The 22278-nt window shown below is 35.2% G+C and overlaps 1 protein-coding gene across 3 annotated transcripts in view; it reads right to left on the bottom strand.

The window, feature by feature from the left end:
* PGR (progesterone receptor) overlaps nt 1-22278 on the bottom strand; it is a 103103-nt gene that overhangs the window by 57914 nt on the left and 22911 nt on the right. For 2 of the 3 annotated variants that reach the window (XM_044258251.1, XM_044258252.1), the window contains exon 3: nt 147-263. The exons of the other annotated variant lie outside the window; for it this stretch is intronic. In XM_044258251.1, coding sequence (XP_044114186.1) covers nt 147-263 — 117 coding nt within the window. The remainder of the gene's footprint in view (nt 1-146; nt 264-22278) is intronic. 3 annotated transcript variants of the gene reach the window in all.

The following is a 22278-nucleotide window of genomic DNA, read 5'->3' as shown; positions in this document are numbered from 1 at the left end:
GATAGTAATGTTTACTTAATTCAGACACCAATAATCATGACAGTAAAAGTAAACCAAGAACAAGGATGTATAAGAAAACTAGAATTTCCTGATCCATGGTTTTAGAGTGTAAATACTCAACATATTAATGAAAATATAAGCATTACCTCCAAGGACCATGCCAGCCTGACAGCATTTTCTAAGGCGACATGCTGGGCAGTTTTTTCTGCGGATTTTGTCAACAATGCAGTCATTTCTTCCAGCACATAAATAGTTATGCTGCCCTAAAAAACAAACAAACAAACAAAACACACACACACACAAAAGTTATCTATGATATCTAAATACCATTGGAAATTTTATGCACTGACAACTTCAAAAAGTGCACATCAGTGAGTGGATTACTGTCTCAGCCAGGCTTTTGCTTGGCATACATGAATGTTGGCGATGCTCCAAATCTATTTAATACTTTACCTGTGCCTTCAGAAGCCTTAATGAAATGAACGCACCTTATAAATCAATCTGAGGGTTTACACAATATTTCTGTGCATCTTCTTAATGGTGTCAGCATCAGATTGCCCTTAAATCTTTCCAGCATTTCAAGATTAGTTACATGTTGTTGGTAAGTATTAGTTCTATAAGATAGTCAAACTGTAGTAAAACTTTTTCTTTCTGACTTCTAAAGCATCAAGGACATAGATACAGTCTAAAGAATTAAAGACATTTCTAAGATAGGCCATTATAAAATCTATACACTTAATGCTATTGGAATATCCTGGAGCTATCTTACTTTTAAAGGGTCTAATGATTGTGAGTAACACATGAATAAAACATTACTTATTGTATTGACTTTACTGCAGTTTATTTTGGCTGCAAATTAGAAAATACAATAGATAAAAATAATGATAAAGAGAGAAAAAATTAAAACAATGAGAAGTATTGAATGAAGGAGAGGACAAGAAGAAATGTGGACAAATGTGTGATCCTGGGATCATATGTGCAGGAGAAATAACATATTTTCAAAAGGTCTGGAAAATGAATTTAATATTTAACCATGATGATATTAAACCAAAAATATGTTCCATTTAATAAAGATGGACAATATAATTTATTTGGGTTGAACAAAAAAAATCTCAGCTTAAACACATAAACCTTAATTACCTGGAAAATTTACTTTTTTGCATGCTTTATTTTTGAATAAAGTCTTGTAACACAGACTGAATTTTTAACATCTTTAGCTTATACTTCTTCTTTTTTTTTTTTTTTAAGATTTTATTTATTTATTTGACAGACAGAGATCACAAGTAGGCAGGCAGAGAGAGAGGAGGAAGCAGGCTCCCTGCTAAGCAGAGAGCCTGATATGGGGCTCTATCCCAGGATCCTGGAATCATGACCTGAGCTGAAAGCAGAGGCTTTAACCCATTGAAACATCCAGGCGCCTCTAGCTTATACTTCTTAAGTGTGAAAAGTGATTTTAGAAGATTGTTAAATTTCTTTTAATATTTTATAGTAGTCAACAATAAAATCAGATATACTCTTCTGGCCAAAGTTTATGGTAAAGGAACACAGACGTTCCTTAAACATTTGCTTAATCAAGCAGGGGAAAGGACATGTCATCTGCCCTTTTTGAAACCTGATGCAATATTGCCAAAGGTCTGTAATAGAGCACCACATTTTCCTCTTTCCCCTTGGAAAATATTGTTTATAGATTAGGGTAGGAAAAGCAAAGGGTGATTACTATTACATCTTTTCTTTTAAATTACATATTCTCTTTCATTTTATGTTCTAGCTGTACCAACATCCTTATATTTCCCCCAAATCTCTCATGTCTTTATGACTCTCCTCCTTTTTCTAAATTTATCTGCTTGGCAAACTCTTGGTTATCTTTCAAATCTGGTCTTAACTGACTCCAGAAAGACCTAGACATTTCCTCTGTGTAAACAACTAAATATTCAATATGTATGTATTGTAAATACTGCTTGACTTCCTTAGGTTTTGTGAAGTTAAAAACTAGGTCTTTTGTAACTCTTATGTAAATTAAGAGTCCAATAAATATTTGTTGAATATATGTGTACTTAATTATATTTATTTTTTCACTTAAAGCCATAACTATGGTTGTACTCAACAATATAAACTCTATAGTAATATTTTACTTATTATCATATATACTAACTTTTAAAAAAATCTGTTGCTCCAGATTTTTGGCACCTTTCAATGTTTGTATACAGAATGCCTGTTATTTCAAGAAAATTCTTGCCTTTTTACATTAATAGATCATGAGTTAGTATCTTTAACAAGCTTATTTTTTATACTTTTATTGTTCATTATAATTTTTAAATTCCAGTATAATTCATATAGTGTTATATTAGTTTCAAACGTACAATATAGTGGTTCAATGTTTCAGTATGTCACTCAGTGCGCATCATGGTAAGTGTACACTTAATCCTCTTTATCCATTTTCACCCATCCCCCCAACCCACCTTCCCTCTGGTAATACCAGTTTGTTCCTTATATTTAAGAGTCTGTCTCTTTTTTCCTTTGTTCATTTATAACAAGCTTATTTTATTTGACACAGAAAGAGAGAGAGCAAGAGAGGGAACAAAAGAAGGGGGAATGGGAGAAGAAGAAACAGGACTCCCATTGAGCAAGGAGCCTGATGTGGGTCAAACCCAGGGTCCTGGGATCATGACCTGAGTCAAACGCAGATGCTTAATGACTGAGCCACCCAGGTGCCCCAGCAAGCTTATTCTTAACATCTACCTTTGCAAAGACAGAAGTCCTTATTATTTCTGAACTATTTATATTTTTTAATTTTAATTTTATTTTTTCAGTGTTCCAAGATTCATTGTTTATGCACCACACTCAGTGCTCCATGCAATGTGCATCCTCCTTAATACCCACCACCAGGCTCTCCCAAACTGCCCCCCCAAAAAACCCTCAGTTTGCTTCTGAGTCCACAGTCTCTCATAGTTCTTCTCCCCCTCCAATTTTAATTATTTGAAAAAAAGGATTACTGAATGGCTGGCTATACTTATATATTATTTCCAACTGCTCTCTGCTTTAATATATTAATATAACTTCAATTTCTACTATTATTAAGAGAATCATATTCTGTGAAAAAAAGCACTATTAAAATGTGAGTAGGTCATTTTATGTGCCTAATGACTTATAAAATTTTAGATACATGACAAAAATTCCATTTTGTTTGATATGAAGTCTTTATTAGCTACAAAGAGATTTACCTTTAAAATAATTCTATATTATTTATGTGGCCTCATAAGCATAAGTGGTCACAACATTTTTATGCCTTTCTTTAAAAAGGAGGGGAAAACATGTAGTAAAGGTGGGGGAACATGTAGTAAAATAGTGAGATAAATGAATATATATGTTTAACAGATAAAGAACAAAGACAAGAAAGTTGGTGTGGTATGATTAATGAAGTAAGGCCTTGAGGCAACTGAGCCCATACTTATGGAGGCACTGTTTCCACCACAAACACAAATGTTGAAGAAAAACAAAAGCATGTTGTTTAATTACAATCTAGAACAGAAAAGGAGGGGGGCAATCTTAATAAGCCAGAAATTAAAAAAGAAAAAAGAGTGGGTAAACTGGAATGGACTGTGGTCAGAAAAAGTTTCAGATCAGATATAGGACCTAGAAGCCAAGAACTAGGGTTTGACACCCACAAGGGCCTGGGATTTGTGGCCATAGCCCCACTGGGAGAAGAGTGTAGTAACTGAAACCTACATAAAATGGAGAATCTCAAAAGGCTGTTTTTCCATGAAAAATGGGTTAGAGAACACTACCCAAACTATGCTGATGAAGCCAGGAATCTGCCCTCAAATTTTGGGTGGGGAGAAGAGCCACCCATGACTAAAAACAAAATATACAAATATCTTGGCCTTTGAAAGAGTGATTTTCTCTACCACGTGATGTATGAACCTGTGCCACGAAACAAATAGTTGTCTAGGACCAGTAAAACTCTTAGGGAGAGCCAAATGCAAAACTGAACTGTAAGGATAGGTATACATATGGGCCAAAAAAAAAAAAAAAAAAAAAGAGAGAGAGAGAGAGAGAGAGAGATGTATCACAGTATGTATAGAAGCACTGTTTATAATAATCCCAAACTGAAAACTCCAATGACCATCTGTAGAATAATACATAAACAAATTTTTTCATTTTTTCAATGCATTATTATACAGTAATGAGAATAAATAGCCTATGCAAAAATATGGATGGGTCCATAAATATAATATGTAAAATAATAGACAAAGAAAAATACTATATGATTGCATTAATATAAAATCCCCAGACAGTTAAAACCACCTATAATGTTAAAAGTTAGATGGTAGTTACCTATTGGGAGTGACTGGAAGGGGTGCAAGAAGACTTCTGGAAAGCTAATGATTTGCAAATCATTTGACCTGGATGATGATATCCTAGTTTCATTTATTCAATGATAATTCATTAAGCTTTATACCTCTCTTTGAATACTTTCCTAAAATTATTTATGCCAATAAAAAGCTTTTTAATTTCTTATTAAAAATAGTTACACCTGAGAGAACAGATTAGAGGATACTCTGATCCAACAGAGGGAGAGGAGTTTATGTAGGACCAACCATTTGAAATCCAGAAACAAAATAGAAGTAAGAAGAGAGGAGAGGTAACATGTTTCCAGGGAGAAGAGAGGTATTACCTACATTATGGGATTACAGTTGGAGCTTTCCAGTGAAATATCCCAAGAATTTCACCAAGTATCTTGCTAGAGAAATGGCCAGCTATAATCATCTACCAAACACAGAAAACTCCAGTGACAGTCATATATGTGCCTGCCAAGTACAACTATGCCTCTCCTTTTAACCCTTCTCTTTCCTATGCCTCTACATAGAAAAGGTCAAAATCAGCTGTTAAGGAATCTTAGAAATGTGAGCATAGTAAACATAGAAGAAGGTGATCTTGTTGGTTCTCTGTAGCTTCAGCCCCCCAGCAGTACTGAGCTCTAGCAAAGGACAAATGCTAAATCAGGTGAGAGTTTGAAATTTTGACTATCATGCCGGCCTGTACATTTTGGTCACTGAAGTGAGACTTTTTTTCAAAATTAATGATTATGGAAATGGACCAAAGTTTCATAGAGAAGATGGAACAACAAGCCCATAGAACAACAAGCCCATAGAGCTGCTGTTGTTAGAGGTCATGCTTTGTTGGCACTGTGAAAATCTGTGTGTGAAAACACACATACAAATACATAAACATATAGATAAAAACCATAACAATTATTTTAATATTGTTATAAATAAAATTGTAAACCAGTGCTTCTCAACAAGACATTTTTGTCTTCCCCTAAACGAGCTCTGGAATTATCTGGGGACAATTTTGGTTCATACAACTGAGTAGTAGATGCTACTGAGGCCAGGGATGCTATTAAACTTCCTACAGTGCACAGGAAAATCCCCAAAACAAAGAATTAATGGGCCCAAATGTCAGCAGTGCCAATGTTGAGAAACTCTGGTGTAAATCATGATTGTCCCATTTCTTAAAAAAGATGTGTTTTTCAAGTTGGTCCACTGAAAATGCCTAGAAGCAAATGCAACCACAGCAGCAATAAACACTGGGATCCAGATTGCTCTGTCTACTATCATTTTCATCTGAAAGGAACCAGAGCTCTTTGGAGGAATGGTTGATCTAGGACTGTGGCAGAAAATGTACAAGTTCAATCTGTGATACTTTGTTGTGAATTATTTTGATGTTATTGAGGGTTAATGAAACAGTGTCAAAGCCACACTGACCAAAGACAATTTAAACATCAAAAAATTTATTTCAAGTGATTAAAACATACTGACTACATAAACAACCATTAGTACTTAATGATATGTAAGAAAGGAAAGAAGAAGAGAAAGAAAAAAAAATCATACTCACTGGAAACGACAGGATGATGCTAAGGCACAAACATTACTTTGAAAATTGATAATCAAGGGGAAATAAACATCTACTAGGCCTTCCAGTATTTTAAGATTACTAAATTACCTTTTGGAAGAGACAAAGAACTATAAAAAAGACTTATAGCTGATAAAATCAGAAGAAATAAAAGAAATAGAAAATCATCCTTTTGCAATCCCTAAGAAAATGGTGATTTGTCAAGACTGAAAAGACAGTTAAAATACTCCTCTATTTTTCAACCACATATCTGTGTGATGCCACATTTTCTTTATATGCTTCAACCAAAACACCATATTGCAACAGGCTGACTGTAGGCACAGATATGAAACACAGCTGCATTCCATTAAAGTAGACATTAAAATGACTTGTAAAAATGTAAAACAATGTCACACTTTTCACTAAAGTTTTTGGTCTGGAAAATTAACATCAAATGATTTTGCTATTTTTTAAATGACTTAATAAAAAGTTTCCAAAGCTTACCATTTTAAAATTTACAATATGATAAATGCGGAGAGATATAATCCACATAAACAAAAATTCTTTGGGCTCTCAATAATTTTTAAGCATGTATAGGAAAGGGGTCATAAGACCAGAGTGTTTGAGAACTACTGGCCTGCACATGACTCCTTCCAAAATGTTTAACCTGAATTTAATTGTATGGGGAAAAACAAACAACGACAACTACAAAAGAGACAAATTTAGATTGTAGGAATTTCTATAAAACAGCTGTTCTGGACTCCTCAAAAGTGTCAATGTCCTAAAAGACAAAAAGAGGTGGGAAGATCTTTTTAGATTAAAGGAGCGGAAAAAGACTTAACCAAAGGTAACACATAGTTCTTGATATAGCTTTCATGAAAAAACAACCTACATAGGACATTTGGGGAACAAATGGGGAAATCTGAATACTGAGTATATATTAGATAATATTACTGTATCATTATTAAATTTTCTGATGTGATACCAGGGTTATTTTGCAGAATGTTCTTGTCCTTAGGAGATATGCTCTGAAATTTTGAGAAGTAAAATAGTATGCCTACAATTTATTTTCATATGGTTGTATATAGATATTCATTACACTACTCTTTGAAATTTTATAAATGTTTTCTAGAAGTTAAATTCTTCTGAAGACAGAAGCAGAATGAGACGAAGGCTTGGACTACTTTTCCATATTAGCCAGTCTGGGGATTATGTAAAACTGGAAAAAAGACAGATGGGAACAAAGACTGACAGTGTGAAAGGTAGCTGGACAACAATGAAGCATTAAGTTTTAAGTTATCTTCATGTAAGATCCAAGGGTATTTTGTTTGTTTGTTTTTGTCTTATTAAAGTGAAGGAAAAGGTGGGTGGGGAGGAGGTAAAGAAGAAAACAATTTTTTTAAAAGTAGTTTCCACATCCACCATGGAGCCCAATGCAGGGTGCTTAAACTCACGATCACGAGATCAAGACCTGAGCGGAGATAAAAAAGAGTTGGATGTTTAGCCCACTGAGCCACCAAGGTGCCCCAGGAGGAAAAAATATTAAGTACACTATGGGTCAATATATTAGGAATTTAACTGGCTTATTTCATGTAATCCTTATAAAAAAATAGACACTACATAGGTATTTAATTTTTCCAAAGTACCTAAAGATTAAGTAGACATAAATAGTCTTCAGCTGAGAACAAAGAAGGCACCGAGTATGTTCCTGAAGAACAGTTATGGGCATTGGGCATCAGACATGAGCTCCTGAAAGGGGTTGCTTGTGGGTTACATAACACTGGCAGGCAACAAAGGCAGAGAATGGCATGGTACCTCACATCTTTTATATAAGGATGCTTCTAAGCTTCATCCTGAACTAGAGCCCTGCACCCCCCTGCCCGAGAATCCAATTTCTCTCAAGTATCAGGCAAATATGTACAGTAGTAGAAGTTTGTCATATTCCTAAACCCTAAAACATAAGTGAGAATATAGTGATACTTTCATCCAAGAATTATAACCCATCCTGATAGAATTCTTGCCAATCCCAACATTTAGTGCTTCAAAGAAGAACTCTAATGTCAGTCCAATTTTTATTTCTTGGTAATGAACCAGTTTTTTTTTCTTCCCTGTTTAAACTCAGGTACAATCTTTACTATATAAAATTAAAAATGTGTTCAATATACGAAAAGGTGAGCCCTTTTGATATACAGAATAAAATTTTTATTTAACTTTTAAATTTATTTCTGTTATCAAAATTCTAACATTATAAGACTTTGAATAAATCATTTAACTTCTTGATGCTTCATTTTCTTACTCTATAAAATAATGGTTCGAAAGCTATTTGAGAGTTAAATAAAATAATCTGTTAAAATATGTGGGGCTTCTGGGTCGCTCAGTCAGTTGAGCTCACACTCTTGTTGATTTTGGCTCAAGTCATGATCTTGGAGTCCTGAGATGAAGGCATCCCTCCCCTCAGAGCTCAGCAGGGATTCTGCTTCTCTCCCTCTCCCTCTTCTTCTGCTCCAATCCCCACTCATGCACACACACTCTCTCTTACTCTCTCTAAAATAAATAAACAAATATTTAAAAATATGTAGCACTAGACATAGAATAAACGCTTAATAGGTAGAAATTAGGACAGTTCAATAAGCAGATATACTGAATATCTTCCATGTATTCACATTGTTCTAGGTGCTGATGGTAAGATCCCAGGAGCTTACTTTCTATAATCAGCTAATACTTTTGTTTGACTTCTTTTTTAGTTTATTCTTCAGAAACACTGATTATTTATGTGCTGAATATCTGCTCTCTATTCATCATACCTGTAATCCAACAGCACAATGATAAGACCACACACTTCATAATCAGACATACTGTTACTCAAATTCTCGTAATTCTACACCTTGAGAAAATTATCTAAGTCTTATTTTTAATACTTTCAAAATGGAAATTAAGGTAAATACAATATAAGGCTATAATATGGATTAAACAAAACAAGATGAAATACTTAGCACACTTGTACATAGTAAACACAACAAATCATAGATTAAAATTTTCATCGGTTTGTCCTTTCTCCTTCATTGTGAAGTAATGCCTTAAATATGAACTCTACACAACCTATTTTATTCTATTTATGGTTCCCAATATAGAATTTAACTCTGCTATTACATTTTTGGATCTCACTGTCATATTTTCTTATCTCACCCAGCTATGTTTTCATCTTACTTAGATCTTTCCTATGACACGTGTTCTTTTTCACAGATGCCATCATCTTTTACCTTAATAATTCAAAGCAGATTTTTACCAAAATGTTTCTTCTGTTTCTTTTGGCAAATCAATTTTAAGTACACTTTTTCCTGAAATCAGATCTATTAATGATGATGTGTTCAATCAAACAACTTGACAAGATCTAGTGTGATAATGTGACTGTTCAGTGGGAGACTGGCAGTCCCCAAAGCTCAGTACAGTTAGGACATTTACCAAAGCTGGAAGTTAGAATGAGATGGATGAGTAAGGAATGTCAGGAAATGGAATTAGAGAGGAAAGAGCTAATTACAAAGATCCTGAGAGATGGCCTGGACTGTCAGAAAACTAATAAAACTAGTAATCAGAGGGTTAATAAGACTAATAAATACAACTGCAGTAGTTAGTTGATAGTTAGTTGATAGATAATTAGTTAGTTAGTTGATAGTTAGTTATTTTGCAGAGACTTACGTTTTCACCAAGAAACTACCAGAGGCAATCAGGACCACTGACCTCTTTGAGCATTCACAAGTATCTCATGAATGAACTTTTGACATAGGAGGACTTAAAACTCCACCCTTGGAAAATGCCATGGATGTCATTTTCTGGTCATGGGTCATGTGAAGATGTATGTAGAAGATCTATGCAGGCACAGACAATAATTTCAGTCCTTCCTTATTACTAATGTCCTGTATGTGACTTTTTAAAACTCAATTTTATTTAAATTCAATTAATCAACATTCAATTAATCAACAATTAATCAACATATTAATTCAATTAATCAACAATTGTATTATTATAGAGGTAGAGTTCAGTGATTCAAGTTGTATATAACACCCAGTTATATACAATGAGTACCTAGTACTCATTATATCACATGCTCTCCTTAATGCCCATCACCCAGCTACCCCATACCCCACAAACTGCCTCCCCTCCAGCAACCCTCAGTTTGTTTCCTATATTTAAGAGTCTCATAAATTGTCTTACTCTCTGATTTCATCTTGTTTTATCTTTCCTTCCCTACACCTATGATCCTCTGTTTTGTTTCTTAAATTACACATATGAGTGAAATCATATGATATTTTTCATTCTCTGACTGATTTATTTCCCTTAGAATAATACCCATTAGTTCTGCCCATGTCATTGCAAATGGCAAGGTTTTTTTAAGGGTTGAGTAATATTCCACTGTATGTTTATATGCCACATCTTCTTTATCCATTCATCTGTTGGTGGACATCTGGACCCTTTTCATACTTTAGCTATTATGGACATGGCCACTTAAACATTTGGGTGCAGTTGCATCTTTGGATCACTACTTTTTTAATCTTTGAGGTAAATACCTAGTAGTGCAATTGCTAGGTTGTAGGGTAGCTTTATTTTTAACTTTTTGAGGAAGCTTTATACTGTTTTCCAGAGTGGCTGTAACCAGTTTGCGTTCCACCAGCAGTGTAAGAAGGTTCCCCTTTCTCTGCATGCTGGCCAACATTTGTTGCTTCCTGAGATGTTAATTTTAGTCATTCTCACTGGTGTGAGGTGGTATCTTATTATGGTTTTGATTTATATTTCTCTGATACTGAGTGATGTAGAGCATTTTGTCATGTATCTGTTGGTCATTTGTCAGTTTTCCTTGGAGAAATTTCTGTTCATGTCTTCTGCATATTTCTTGACTGGATTTTTGTTTGTTTGTTTGTTTGTTGGATGTTGAATTTGATGAGTTCTAGAAAGATTTTGGATAATAGCCTTATATATGATAAGACATTTGCATCTTCTCCCATTCTATAGGTTCCCTTTCAATTTTGCTGACTGTTTCTTTTGCTGTGCATAAGATTTATCTTAGTGAGGTCTCAATAGTTCACTTTTGTTTTTGTTTCTCTTGCTTTTGGAGATGTATTTAGGAAAAAGTTGCTGTGGGCAAGGTCAAAGAGGTTGTTGTCTCTGTTCTCCTCTAGGATTTTGGTGGATTTCTTTCTCACATTGAGGTCTTTCATCCATTTTGAGTTTGTCTTTGTGTATGGTGTAAGAGAATGGTTGAGTTCCATTCTTCTGCAGGTAGTTAGTTGCCCAATTTTCCCAACACCGTTTGTTGAAGAGACTTTTTCCACTGGATATTCTTTCCTGCTTTGCCAGAGAATAGTTGACCGTAGAGTTGAGGGTCTGTTTCTGGGCTATCTATTCTGTTGCATTGATCTATGCGTCTGTTTCTGTGCCAGTACCATACTGTCTTGATGATTACAGCCTTGTAATATAGCTTGAAGTCAGGAAAGGTGATACCACCACCTTTGGTTTTCATTTTCAACATTACTTTGGCTATTTGGGGTCTTTTCTGGTTCCATACAAATTTTAGGAGTATTTATTCCAGCTCTATAAAAAATGTAAGTGGTATTTTAATAGGGATTGCACTGAATGTGTAGATTGCTCTGGGTAGATAGACATTTTCATGATTTTTTTTTCTTCTAAGCCATGAGCATGAGATGTTTTTCTATCTCTTTGTGTCTTCCTTAATTTCTTCCATGAGTGTTCTATAGTTTTCAGAGTACAGATACTTTAACTCTTTGGTTAGGTTTGTTCCTAGGTATTTTATGGTTTTGGTGCTATTATAAATGGGATAGACTCCTTAATTTCTCTTTCTTCTGTCTCACTGTTAGTGCATATAAATGCAACATATTTTGGTGCATTGATTTTATATTCTGCCACATTGCTGTACTTCTACATAAGTTCCAGCAATTTTGGGATGGAGTCTCTTGGGTTTTCCACATCATTATCATTAATCTGTGAAGAGTGACAGTTTGACTTGTTTTTTGCTGACACAGGTGCTTTTTCATTCATTTTGTTGCCTGATTGCTGATGCTAGGACTTCCAGTACTATGTTGAACAACAGTGGTGATAATGGACAACATTTCATGGTCCTGACCATAGGGGAAAAGCACTATTTTTCCCTGTCGTGAATGATATTCACTGTGGCCTTTTCATATATGGAGTCTATGATATTGAGGTATGTTTCCTCTATCCCTATACTGTGGAGAGTTTTAATCAAGAAAGGATGCTGTCTTTTGTCAAATGCTTTTTCTGCATTGATTAAGAGGATCATATGGTTCTTGTCCTTTCTTTTATTAAAGTGATTTATCACTTTGATTGATTTGTGGATGTTGAAACTCCCTTGCAGCCCAAGAATAAATCCCACTTGATCATGGTGAATAATCCTTTTAATGTACTGTTGGTGTGTATTCTTCTTGTGAGAATTTTGGTATCCATGTTCATTAGGGATATTGGTCTATAATTCTTGTTTTTCAGTGAGGTCTTTGGTTTTGAGATCAAGGTAATGCTGCCCTCATAGAATTAGTTTGGAAATTTTCCTTCCATTTCTATTTTTTGAAATGGCTTCAGAAGAATAGGTATTAAATATCTTTAAATATTTGGTAGAATTCCACTGTGAGACCATCTGGCCCATATTCCTTTTTTTGGTTGGGGGGTGGTTGATTACTGATGGAATTTCTTTGCTGTTTATGGGTCTGTTCAAGTTTTCTATTTCTTCCTCTTTCAGTTTTGGTAGTTTATATATTTTTAGGAATGCATCAATTTCTTCCAGATTGCCTAATTTATTGTCGTGTAGTTGCTCACAATATGTTCTTATAATTGTATTTTTTCAGGATTGGTTGTGATCTCTCCTCTTCCATTCATGATTTTATTAATTTGGGTCCTTTCTCTTTTCTTTTTGACAAGTCCAGGTGGAGTTTATTAATCTTCCTAATTCTTTCAAAGAAGTGTCTTCTAGTTTCATTGATCAGATTCTATTGTTCTTTCAGTTTCTATTTCATTGATTTCTGTTCTAATCTTTATTATTTCTCTTCTTCTGGCTTTGTCTTTCTTTTCTTTTCTTTCTCCAGCTCCTTTAGATGTAAGGTTAGCTTGCATGTTTGAGATTTTCTAATTCTTTTCTCACAGCCTCCAGATTCTATATTTCAAACACAGGCAAACTTTGTAGTTACAGTGGTTAAATAGGTAACCTTTTTCTCTTTCACATTTTCCTCTTGTTGCTCTTCCATTTTTATCCTCAAGGAACTCAGACATAGACACATCACTTAGGCACAGATTATCTGACCTTTCAACTCTCTAAAATCTGACAAATCATGAGTAACCAAGCACAGTGGAAAACTCTCTGTGAATTCAAAATAGTTCATGCATAGACCTATACATACCCACAAATGAATGCATGTAAAATCTGGTGAAGCCGAATAAGGTCTGTGGTCTAGTTAGCAATTTTCTTCCATTGTCCATATGTTGGTTTTGAAGTTGTACTATAGTTGTATGTTCTTACCACTGATGGAAACTAGGTAAAGGGTATATGGGACTCACTGTACTATTTTTGCAACTTTCTTGATTTTTTTTTAAAAGATTTTATTTATTTATTTGACAGAGAGGATCACAGGTAGCAGAGAGAGTGGGGGAAGCAGGCTCCCCACCGAACAGAGAGCCCAATACAGGGCTCAATCCCAGGACCCTGAGATCATGACTGGAGCCTAAGGCAGAAGCTTAGCTCACTGAGCCACCCAGGCATCCCTCTTAATTTTTTTTTTTTATCTTATGTTAGTCACCATACAGTCCATGATTCATTATTTGTGTGTTAACATTCAGTGTTCATTGCAACACATGCCCTCCTTAATACCTGTCACTGGGCTATCCCATCTTCCCAGCTCCCTCCCCTCTGAAATCCTTAGATTTTTTTCCAAAGTCCATAGTCTATCATGCTTTGTCTTCCCCTCTGATATTCCTCCCTTCACTTTTCCCTTCCTTCCCCTAATGTCCTCTGTGCTATTCCTTATGTTCCACATATGAGTGAAACCATGTGGTAATTGTCTTTGTCTGCTTGACTTATTTCACCTAGCATAATCCCCTCTAGTTCCATCCATGTTGATGCAAATGATAGGTATTCATCCTTTCTGATGGCTGAGGAATATTTCATTGTATATATGAACCACATCTTCTTTATCTATTCATCTGTTGAAGGTATCTTGGCTCCTTCCACAGTTTGGTAATTGTGGACAGTGTTGCTATGAACATTAGAGTACATGTGCCCCTTCTTTTCACTACCTCTATAACTTTGAGGTAAATACCCATTACAGTAATTCCTGGGTCATAGGGTAGATTTATTTTTAATATCTTGAGGAATCTCCATACTGTTTTCCAAAGTGGCTGTACCAACTTTCATTCCCACCAACTGTGTAAGAGGGTCCTCCTTCCACCACATCCTCTCCAACATTTGTTGTTTCCTGCCTTCTTATTTTTTGTTATTCTAACTCGTGTAAGGTGGTATTTCAATATGGTTTTGATTTGAATTTCCCTGATGGCCAGTGATGTGAACATTTTTTCATGCATCTCTTAGCTATTTGTATGTCCTCATTGGAGAAGTGTCTGTTCATGTCTTCTGACCATTTATTGACTTGATTATTTGTTTCTTGAGTGTTGAGTTTGATAAGTTCTTTATAGATCTTGGATACCAGCCCTTTCTCTGAAATGTCATTTGCAAATATCTTCTCTCATTCCGTGGGTTGCCTCTTTGTTTTGTTGAATGTTTCCTTTGTTGTGTGGAAGCTTTTTTATCTTGATGAAGTCCCACAAGTTAATTTTTGCTTTTGTTCTCTTGCCTTTGGAGACATGTCTTGAAAGAAGTTGCCGTGGCTGATGTCAAAAAGGTTATTGCCATTGTTCTCTTCTAGGACTTTGATGGATTCCTATCTCACATAGAGGTCTTTCATCCATTTTGAGTCTATCTTTGTGTATGGTGTTAAGAGAATGGTCTAGTTTCATTCTTCTGTATATAGCTGTCCACTTTTCCCAATTGAAGAGATTTCTTTCTTCCATTGGATATTTTTTCCTGATATGTCAAAGATTAGTTAATCACAGAGTTGAGGGTTCATTTCTGGAGACTCTTTTCTATTCCATTGATTTTTATGTCTGTTTTTGTGCCAATACCATGCTGTCTTGGTGATCACAGCTTTCTTTCTTTCGAATGTCAGTTTTTTCAAATTGTTTTTTCTCAAACTCAACATGTACAGAATAGAACTCATTATTTGTCCCCCACCCAGCTCTTCTTCCGGTCTTTTCTATATCTCTTAATGGCATTACTATTCTTTTAGTTATCCCTTCTCAACATATTATAGTGATGGCTGTTTTTTTTTCTCCCATTACCCATAACCAACTGGATGCCAAGCAATTACTTTTTCTCCTTGGTGGTGCCCTCCATGTCTGTCTCCTTCTTTTTCTTTCCACATCACCAATTTGTGTGACTTCATGATTACTGACCTCAATTACTGTTTTGACTTCCTGAATTGTCTTTACAGCTCCAAGTGTTTCTCAATTGTCTATAATCTGGTGAAAATCTTTCTAAAACATTTGGATGCCAAGATACTCAACAGTGTCCTAGCTAATAGGATATAACAGTACATAAAAGGATTTGTCCATCATGACCAGGTGGGATTTATTCCTGGGATGCAAGGGTGGTTCAACATTTGAAAATCAATCAATGTGATAGAACATATTAATAATAAAAAAAAGACCAGAACCATATGATCCTCTCAAATGATGTAGAATCATTATTTGACAAAATACAGCATTCATTCCTGAGAAAACTCTTTAGACTGCAGGGAGAGAGGGAACATTCCTCAATTTCATAAAATCAATCCATGAAAATCCCACAGTGAATATCATTCTCAATGGGGAAAAGCCAGATTATCCCTTAAGATCAGAAACACGACAGGGATGCCCACTCTCACCACTACTTTTCAACGTCGGCAATCAGACAACAAAAAGAAATAAAGTCATTCAAATTGGCAAAGAAGGAGTCAAACTCTCTCTTTGCAGATGGCATGATATTTTATGTGGAAGACTCAAAAGACTACACTCCCAAATTACTAGAACTCATACAGCAATTCAGTAATGTGGCAAGATATAAAATCAATGCACAGAAATCAGTTGCTTTCTTATACACTAATGATGTAACTACTGAAAGAGAAATTAGGGAATCAATTCCATTTATAATAACACTAAAAACCACAAGATCCCTAGGAATAAACCCAACCAAAGAGGTAAAGTATCTATACCCTAGAAACTACAGGACACTTATGAAAGAAATTGAGGAAGACACAAAAGGATGGAAAAACATTCCATGCTCATGGATTGAAAGAATAAACATTGTGAAAATGTCAATGCTGTCCAGAGCAATCTACATGTTCAATGCCAACCCTACTAAAATACCATTGGCATTTTTTCAAAGAGCTGGAACAAACAACCCTAAAATTTGTATGGAACCAGAAGAGACCCCAAATCACCAAGAAAATGTTGAAAAAGAAAATCAAAGTTGGGGGCATGACATTGCCTGATTTCATGCTTTATTACAAAGCTGTGATTACCAAGAGAGCATGGTATTGGCACAAAAACAGACACATAGACCAATCGTACAGAAAAGAGTCTCCAGAAATGGACCCTCAACTCTATGGTCAACTAATCTTTGACAAATCAGGAAAGAATATCCAATGGAAAAAAAGTCTCTTCAATAAATGGTGCTGGGAAAATTGGACAGCTATATACAGAAGAATGAAACTTGACCATTCTCTTACACCACACACAAAGATAAACTCAAAATGGATGAAAGACCTCAGTGTGAAACAGGAATCCATCAAAATCCTAGAGATTTTCTAGTTTTTTGAGTGAGGCTTGTATTGCTATGTACCTTCCTCTTAGGACTGCCTCTGCTGCATCCCAAAGGTTCTGAACAGTTGCATCTCCATTTGTTTACATAATTTTTTAATTCTTTAGTTTCCTGGCTGACCCATTAAATCTTTAGTATGATGCTCTTTAACCTCCAAACATTTGACTTCCTTCCGAATATCCTCTTGTGATTGAGTTCAAGTGTCAGAGCATTGTGGTCTGAAAACATGCAAGGTATAATTCCAATATTTTGGTACCAGTTGATTTGTGGCCCAGTATGTGATCTATTCTGCAGAATGTTCTATGTGCACTGGAGAAGAATGTGTATTCTGTTGCTTTAAGATGGAATGCTCTGAATGTATCTGTGAAGTCCATCTGGCCCAGTATGTCATTCAAAGTCCTTGTTTCCTGGTTGAACTTCTGCTTAGATGATCTGTCCACTGTTGTGAGTGGGAATTAAAGTCTCCTAGTATTATTGTATTACTATAAATGTATTTCTTTAATTTTATTATTAATTGGTTTATATAATTGGCTTCTCCCAAGTTAGGGGCATAAATATTTAAAATTTTCAGATCTTCTTTTGGATAGACCCTTTTATTATGATATAGTGTCCTTCCCCATGTCTTTGATTTAAAATTGAATTTGATACAAGAATTGCTACCCCAGCTTTCTCTGGATGTCCATTAGCATTATAAGTGGTTCTCCATCCCTGTTTTTCAATCTGGAGGGTTCTTTGGGTCTATAATGAGTATCTTGTAGATAGCATATGAATGGGTCTTGCTTTTTTATCCAGTCTGATACCCTGTGTCTTTTGATTGGAGCATTTAGCCTATTCACTTTTAGAGTAACTATTAAAAGATATGAATTTAGTGCCATTGTATTACCTGAAAAGTCACTGTTTCTGTATATTGTCTCTGTTCCTTTCTGGTCTTGATACTTTTGGGCTCTTTCTTCACTTTTAAGATCCCCTTTAATATTTCCTGTAGGACTGGTTTAGTGACCACAAATTCTTTTATTTTCCATTTGTGCTGAGTACTCTTTATCTCTCCTTCCATTCTAAAGAACAGTTTTTCTGGATAAATTATTCTTGGTTGCATATTTTTCTCATTTAGTACCCTAAATGTAACATGTCCATCTTTTCTGGTCTGCCAGGTCTCTGAGGATATGTTTGCTTCCAGCCTTATGTTTCTACCCTTGTAGGTGCTTAGACCTGTTGTCCCAAGCTTCTTTCAGGATTTTCTCATTGTCTCTGAAATTTGCAAGCTTCACTATTACTTGTCAAGTTGTTGAGCTATTTTTATTGATTTTGAGGGGGGTTCTCTGTGCCTCCTGGACTTGAATGCCTGTTTCCTTCCTCAGCTGCTTAGCTGGGGACCTTCTCAGCTATAATTTTCTCCTTCTGCCCCCCTTCCTCTTCCTCTGGGACCCCAATTATTCTAATACTGTTTTGTGTTATGGTATCACTTAACTCTTTAATTTCCTCCCCATGATTGAGTAGTTGTTTATCTCTTTTTTTCTGTTTCTTCATTCTCCAATATTTTGTCTTCTATATCACTGACTCTCTCTTCTGCCTCATTTATCCTAGCAATTAGAGCCTCCATTTTTTATTCCATCTCTGTAATAGCCTTTTTTATTTTGACTGATTAGATTTTAGTTGTTTTACTTCTCTAGAAAAATTTTTTTAGTGTCTTCTATGTTTTTTTCTTATCTTATCTTAACAATCATTCTGAATTCTACTTCTGACATATTACTTATATTCATATTGTTAAGTCCCTAGCAGTTAATACTATCTCCCGTTCTCTTTTTTTTGGGTGAGTTCTTCCATTTTATTCTGTCCAGAGAATAGAAGAATGAGAGAAAAAACAAAAATAGCAACAACAACTCCAGAAAAATATACACTAAGCATATTAGAAGAGATCAGAATCCAAAAGAGAAAAAGAAAAAAAAGAGAATAAAATCAAGCAGGTAAACAGAATAGAACATTAAACTAGATCCTAGGTGTACTTGGTTTATTTGTTAGAAGAGACTAGATCCCAAAACTGTAAAGAAAGAAACACTTATATATAAATACAAAACCAAATTGAATACAAAGAAAGGAGACCAAAAATGAAATATATATATATATAAAATGTAAATGTAAAAATGAAAATTAAAACACTTTTTAAAAAGAGTTAAGAAAATAAGAAATTAGCTTACAAGAAGCAATTGCTTTTCTATTTGTAGAATTTCAACTTTTCTTTTAATCTCTGGTTGAGTTCTCAGGTATTCAGAATGATTTGCTAGCTGTCTAGCTGAATTCCAGGGACCAGAAAAAACTAGGGTCCCCTACAACTCCACTATCTTCCTTGCCTCTCCATCTTTATCTGACTTTGAAATCACCCAGTTTCTCTCTTCTCTACCCAGATCCTTTCCTTTGCCATTAAATATCTCTGATCCTCCCCCTTCAGGGAGAAAGATTTGATCTAGATCTCTATCTCCTTGTTTGGCTGCTTCTTGAATAAATCCTTTCCTTTTTCAGTATTCCATAGATGAGTGATTGGCTTTTTTGCACATCTGGCATATGAACTTGGGTTTGATTATAATGGTAAGGTTAGAGCTGACTGAGCCAGAAGAAATGGTAGTTGAAAAGAAGGTCAGAATATAACAGGGAGAGGCTCAGGGAGGGCCTTGGAGACCACTGAAAGAACTTTGACTTTTCTCTGAAGGAAGTTTAATGTCATTGCAGAGTTTTGGGCAGAGTACTGATATAATCTGGTTTATATTTTAACAGCATCATTTTGGGTTCTACTTTGAGTATAGACTCTAGGAGCACAAATGTGGAAAAGAACAGTTAAAATACTACCATAATACATCCAAAGAAGAATAATCATGGTGATAAAAGGTCAGATTCTAGATATATTCTGAAGGAAAAATGAAGTAGTTTACAGAATCTTACAGGTGACATTCTTATTTTAACATTCTAAGTCTTTGTTGTTATCATTTACAATCTTTTCCTCTTCTTTCTTCTTTTCATTTCCTTTTAATTTCTTTTTTTCAAGATTTTTTCCATTTATTTTACAGAGAGAGAGCACAAGCAGGGAGAGCAGCTGACAGAGGGAGAAGGAAAAGCAGGCTTCTACTGAGTAAGGAACATGATGTGGGGCTTGATCCCAGGACTCTGGGATCATGACCCGAGCTGAAGGCAGATTCTTTAACCCACTGAGCCACCCAGGCACCCCACCTTCTAATTTCTTTCTGACTGTGGATCAGTTGCTCTGTCCTGAGGCTAGTCTTACTGATCTCTTTATAAAGAAAACAATGCCTCTGGATCTCTTCTGACCTCTCTCCTAATTATCTACATATCTTTGTAGTTTTAAAACACCAAATTATATGCAGCATCTAACCCGATACTTGCAAACATGTATTTAGCTAACCAGTAGTCATTTAGAGAAGAAATTTTATACAAAATTTTAAAACCCACACAATTATGTTACTTAAAGAAAATTTCACATAATACTGAGAAATTTGTAGAGTATTCATCTACAAAAATATGAAAAAGATTACAAAGCTACATGTCAACAAGGTTGCTTAAATCATTGTGATACTCTGATGTAAGATTATGACTTTTTACACATATAAATGGTTCTTTCCCTCAGATCTAAGAGTTTATTATTTTCTTTCTTTTTTTTAAGATTTTATTTATTTGACAGAGAGAGATAGCAAGAGAGTGAATAGTAGGGGGAGTGGGAGAGGGAGAAGCAGGCTTCCCACAGAGCAGGGAGCCCGATGCTGGGCTTAATTCCAGGACCTTGGGATCATGACCTGAGCCGAAGGCAGACACTTAATGACTAAGCCACCCAGGCACTCCCTAGTTTTATTTTTTCTTTTGAGTATTGCACACCTGAATTTGTGAACGTTCAACATCATTATTTTTTTCAAACTTCTGTTTTAGCATATCAGATGACTTAAGATTCTATTATAATTCTCTAGAGTCACTCTGACTTCACCCAAAATTGACCTTGTAAAAAACTAGAATTATATAGGTAATTAATAAACAGTTTCTTACTTATTATTTAGGCCTAGGATCCCTTTTAAATATATGACTTACTATTATCAGATTTTTAAGCCTTTTATGATAAATCTCTTAATCAATTGCTATTACCAAGTTTTACTTCAAACACAGTGCTAAATGATGCAATTTAATAAAAGCAGTTTAGTATTTGGAGCTTGGAAGAACTATGTTTGATTACCAACTCCACTATTAACTGGCTATATGACCTTAGGCAAGTCATCTTCCCTAGATGTCTTAATTCTTACATTTTCAGAAAGAAATGGGAATAACTCCTCCAGCAACTCTTAACTGAGAATTAAATGAGATAATGAATACAGCACCATGTGTTTACTATGGTACCTGGTGTATAATAAAAACACAAAAAGAGAGTTTCCATCCTCTCCCTGTCCTCTCACATTTTTTAGGATTCTCCCTGGAGAAGGGAGCATTCTTGGTAGGGGCAACTACCTATATGCCTTCTACACTTTTACTTCACTACTTTAGGGAATGAAAAATAGTTTTTCCTCAGCAAAGGACTGAAGGCCCCTAATCTAGATTAGATAGTACTTTAAATAATCTTAAAACTGGCTCCCTAGTATTATCTTCTGTTCATCTTCTTTATTGCTTTTAGAGTTAACTTTCTTAAAAACAAATCAGCAACAAATAGCAACATGGATGGGACTGGAAGAGATTATGCTGAGTGAAATAAGTCAAGCAGAGAGAGTCAATTATCATATGGTTTCACTTATTTGTGGAGCTTAACAAATATCATGGAGGACAAGGGGAGATGGAGAGGAGAAGGGAGTTGGGGTAAATTGGAAGGGGAGATGAACCATGAGAGACTATGGACTCTGAAAAACAATCTGAGGGGTTTGAAGTGGCAGGGGTGTGGGAGGTTGGGGTACCAGGTGGTGGGTATTATAGAGAGAATGGATTGCACGGAGCACTGGGTGTGGTGAAAAAATAATGAATACTGTTTTTCTGAAAATAAATAAATTGAAAAAATTAAAAAAAATAAAAACCAAATCTGACTATATCACTTCCCAGTTTAAAGACTCTGGCTCCCCCTGAGTAAAGCAGTACTTTATTATGCATAAGAAACAGCTGAGTAGGTCATTAAAATGCAGTAGAATAGGAGCTAACTTTTGGACTTGTTAGTTGAGACGTTCAGTAGTCATTTATGAAGATATTAAGTTAGCATTTGGATATATGTCTGGAATTCAAGGAAGAAGTCTGGCCTGAAGATAGAAATTTGAGAGAGACCAGGATGATTTACCTAAAACCATGAGACTAAATTATACCTCCAAGGAAGTAAGTAGATAAACAGAAAGGAAAGGGTCCAAATACTGAGAACTAAGCTCTCTGATGTTAAAAGCTAGAGGAGAAGAGGAGACTGAACAGGGGCCAGTAGGGAAAAATCAAGAAAG

This window comes from Neovison vison, chromosome 7 (genome assembly GCF_020171115.1).
Source record: "Neovison vison isolate M4711 chromosome 7, ASM_NN_V1, whole genome shotgun sequence".
Taxonomy (NCBI): domain Eukaryota; kingdom Metazoa; phylum Chordata; class Mammalia; order Carnivora; family Mustelidae; genus Neogale; species Neogale vison.
The sequence above is the reverse complement of the archived record's forward strand: the minus strand, read 5'-3'. Positions and strand labels throughout refer to the sequence as shown.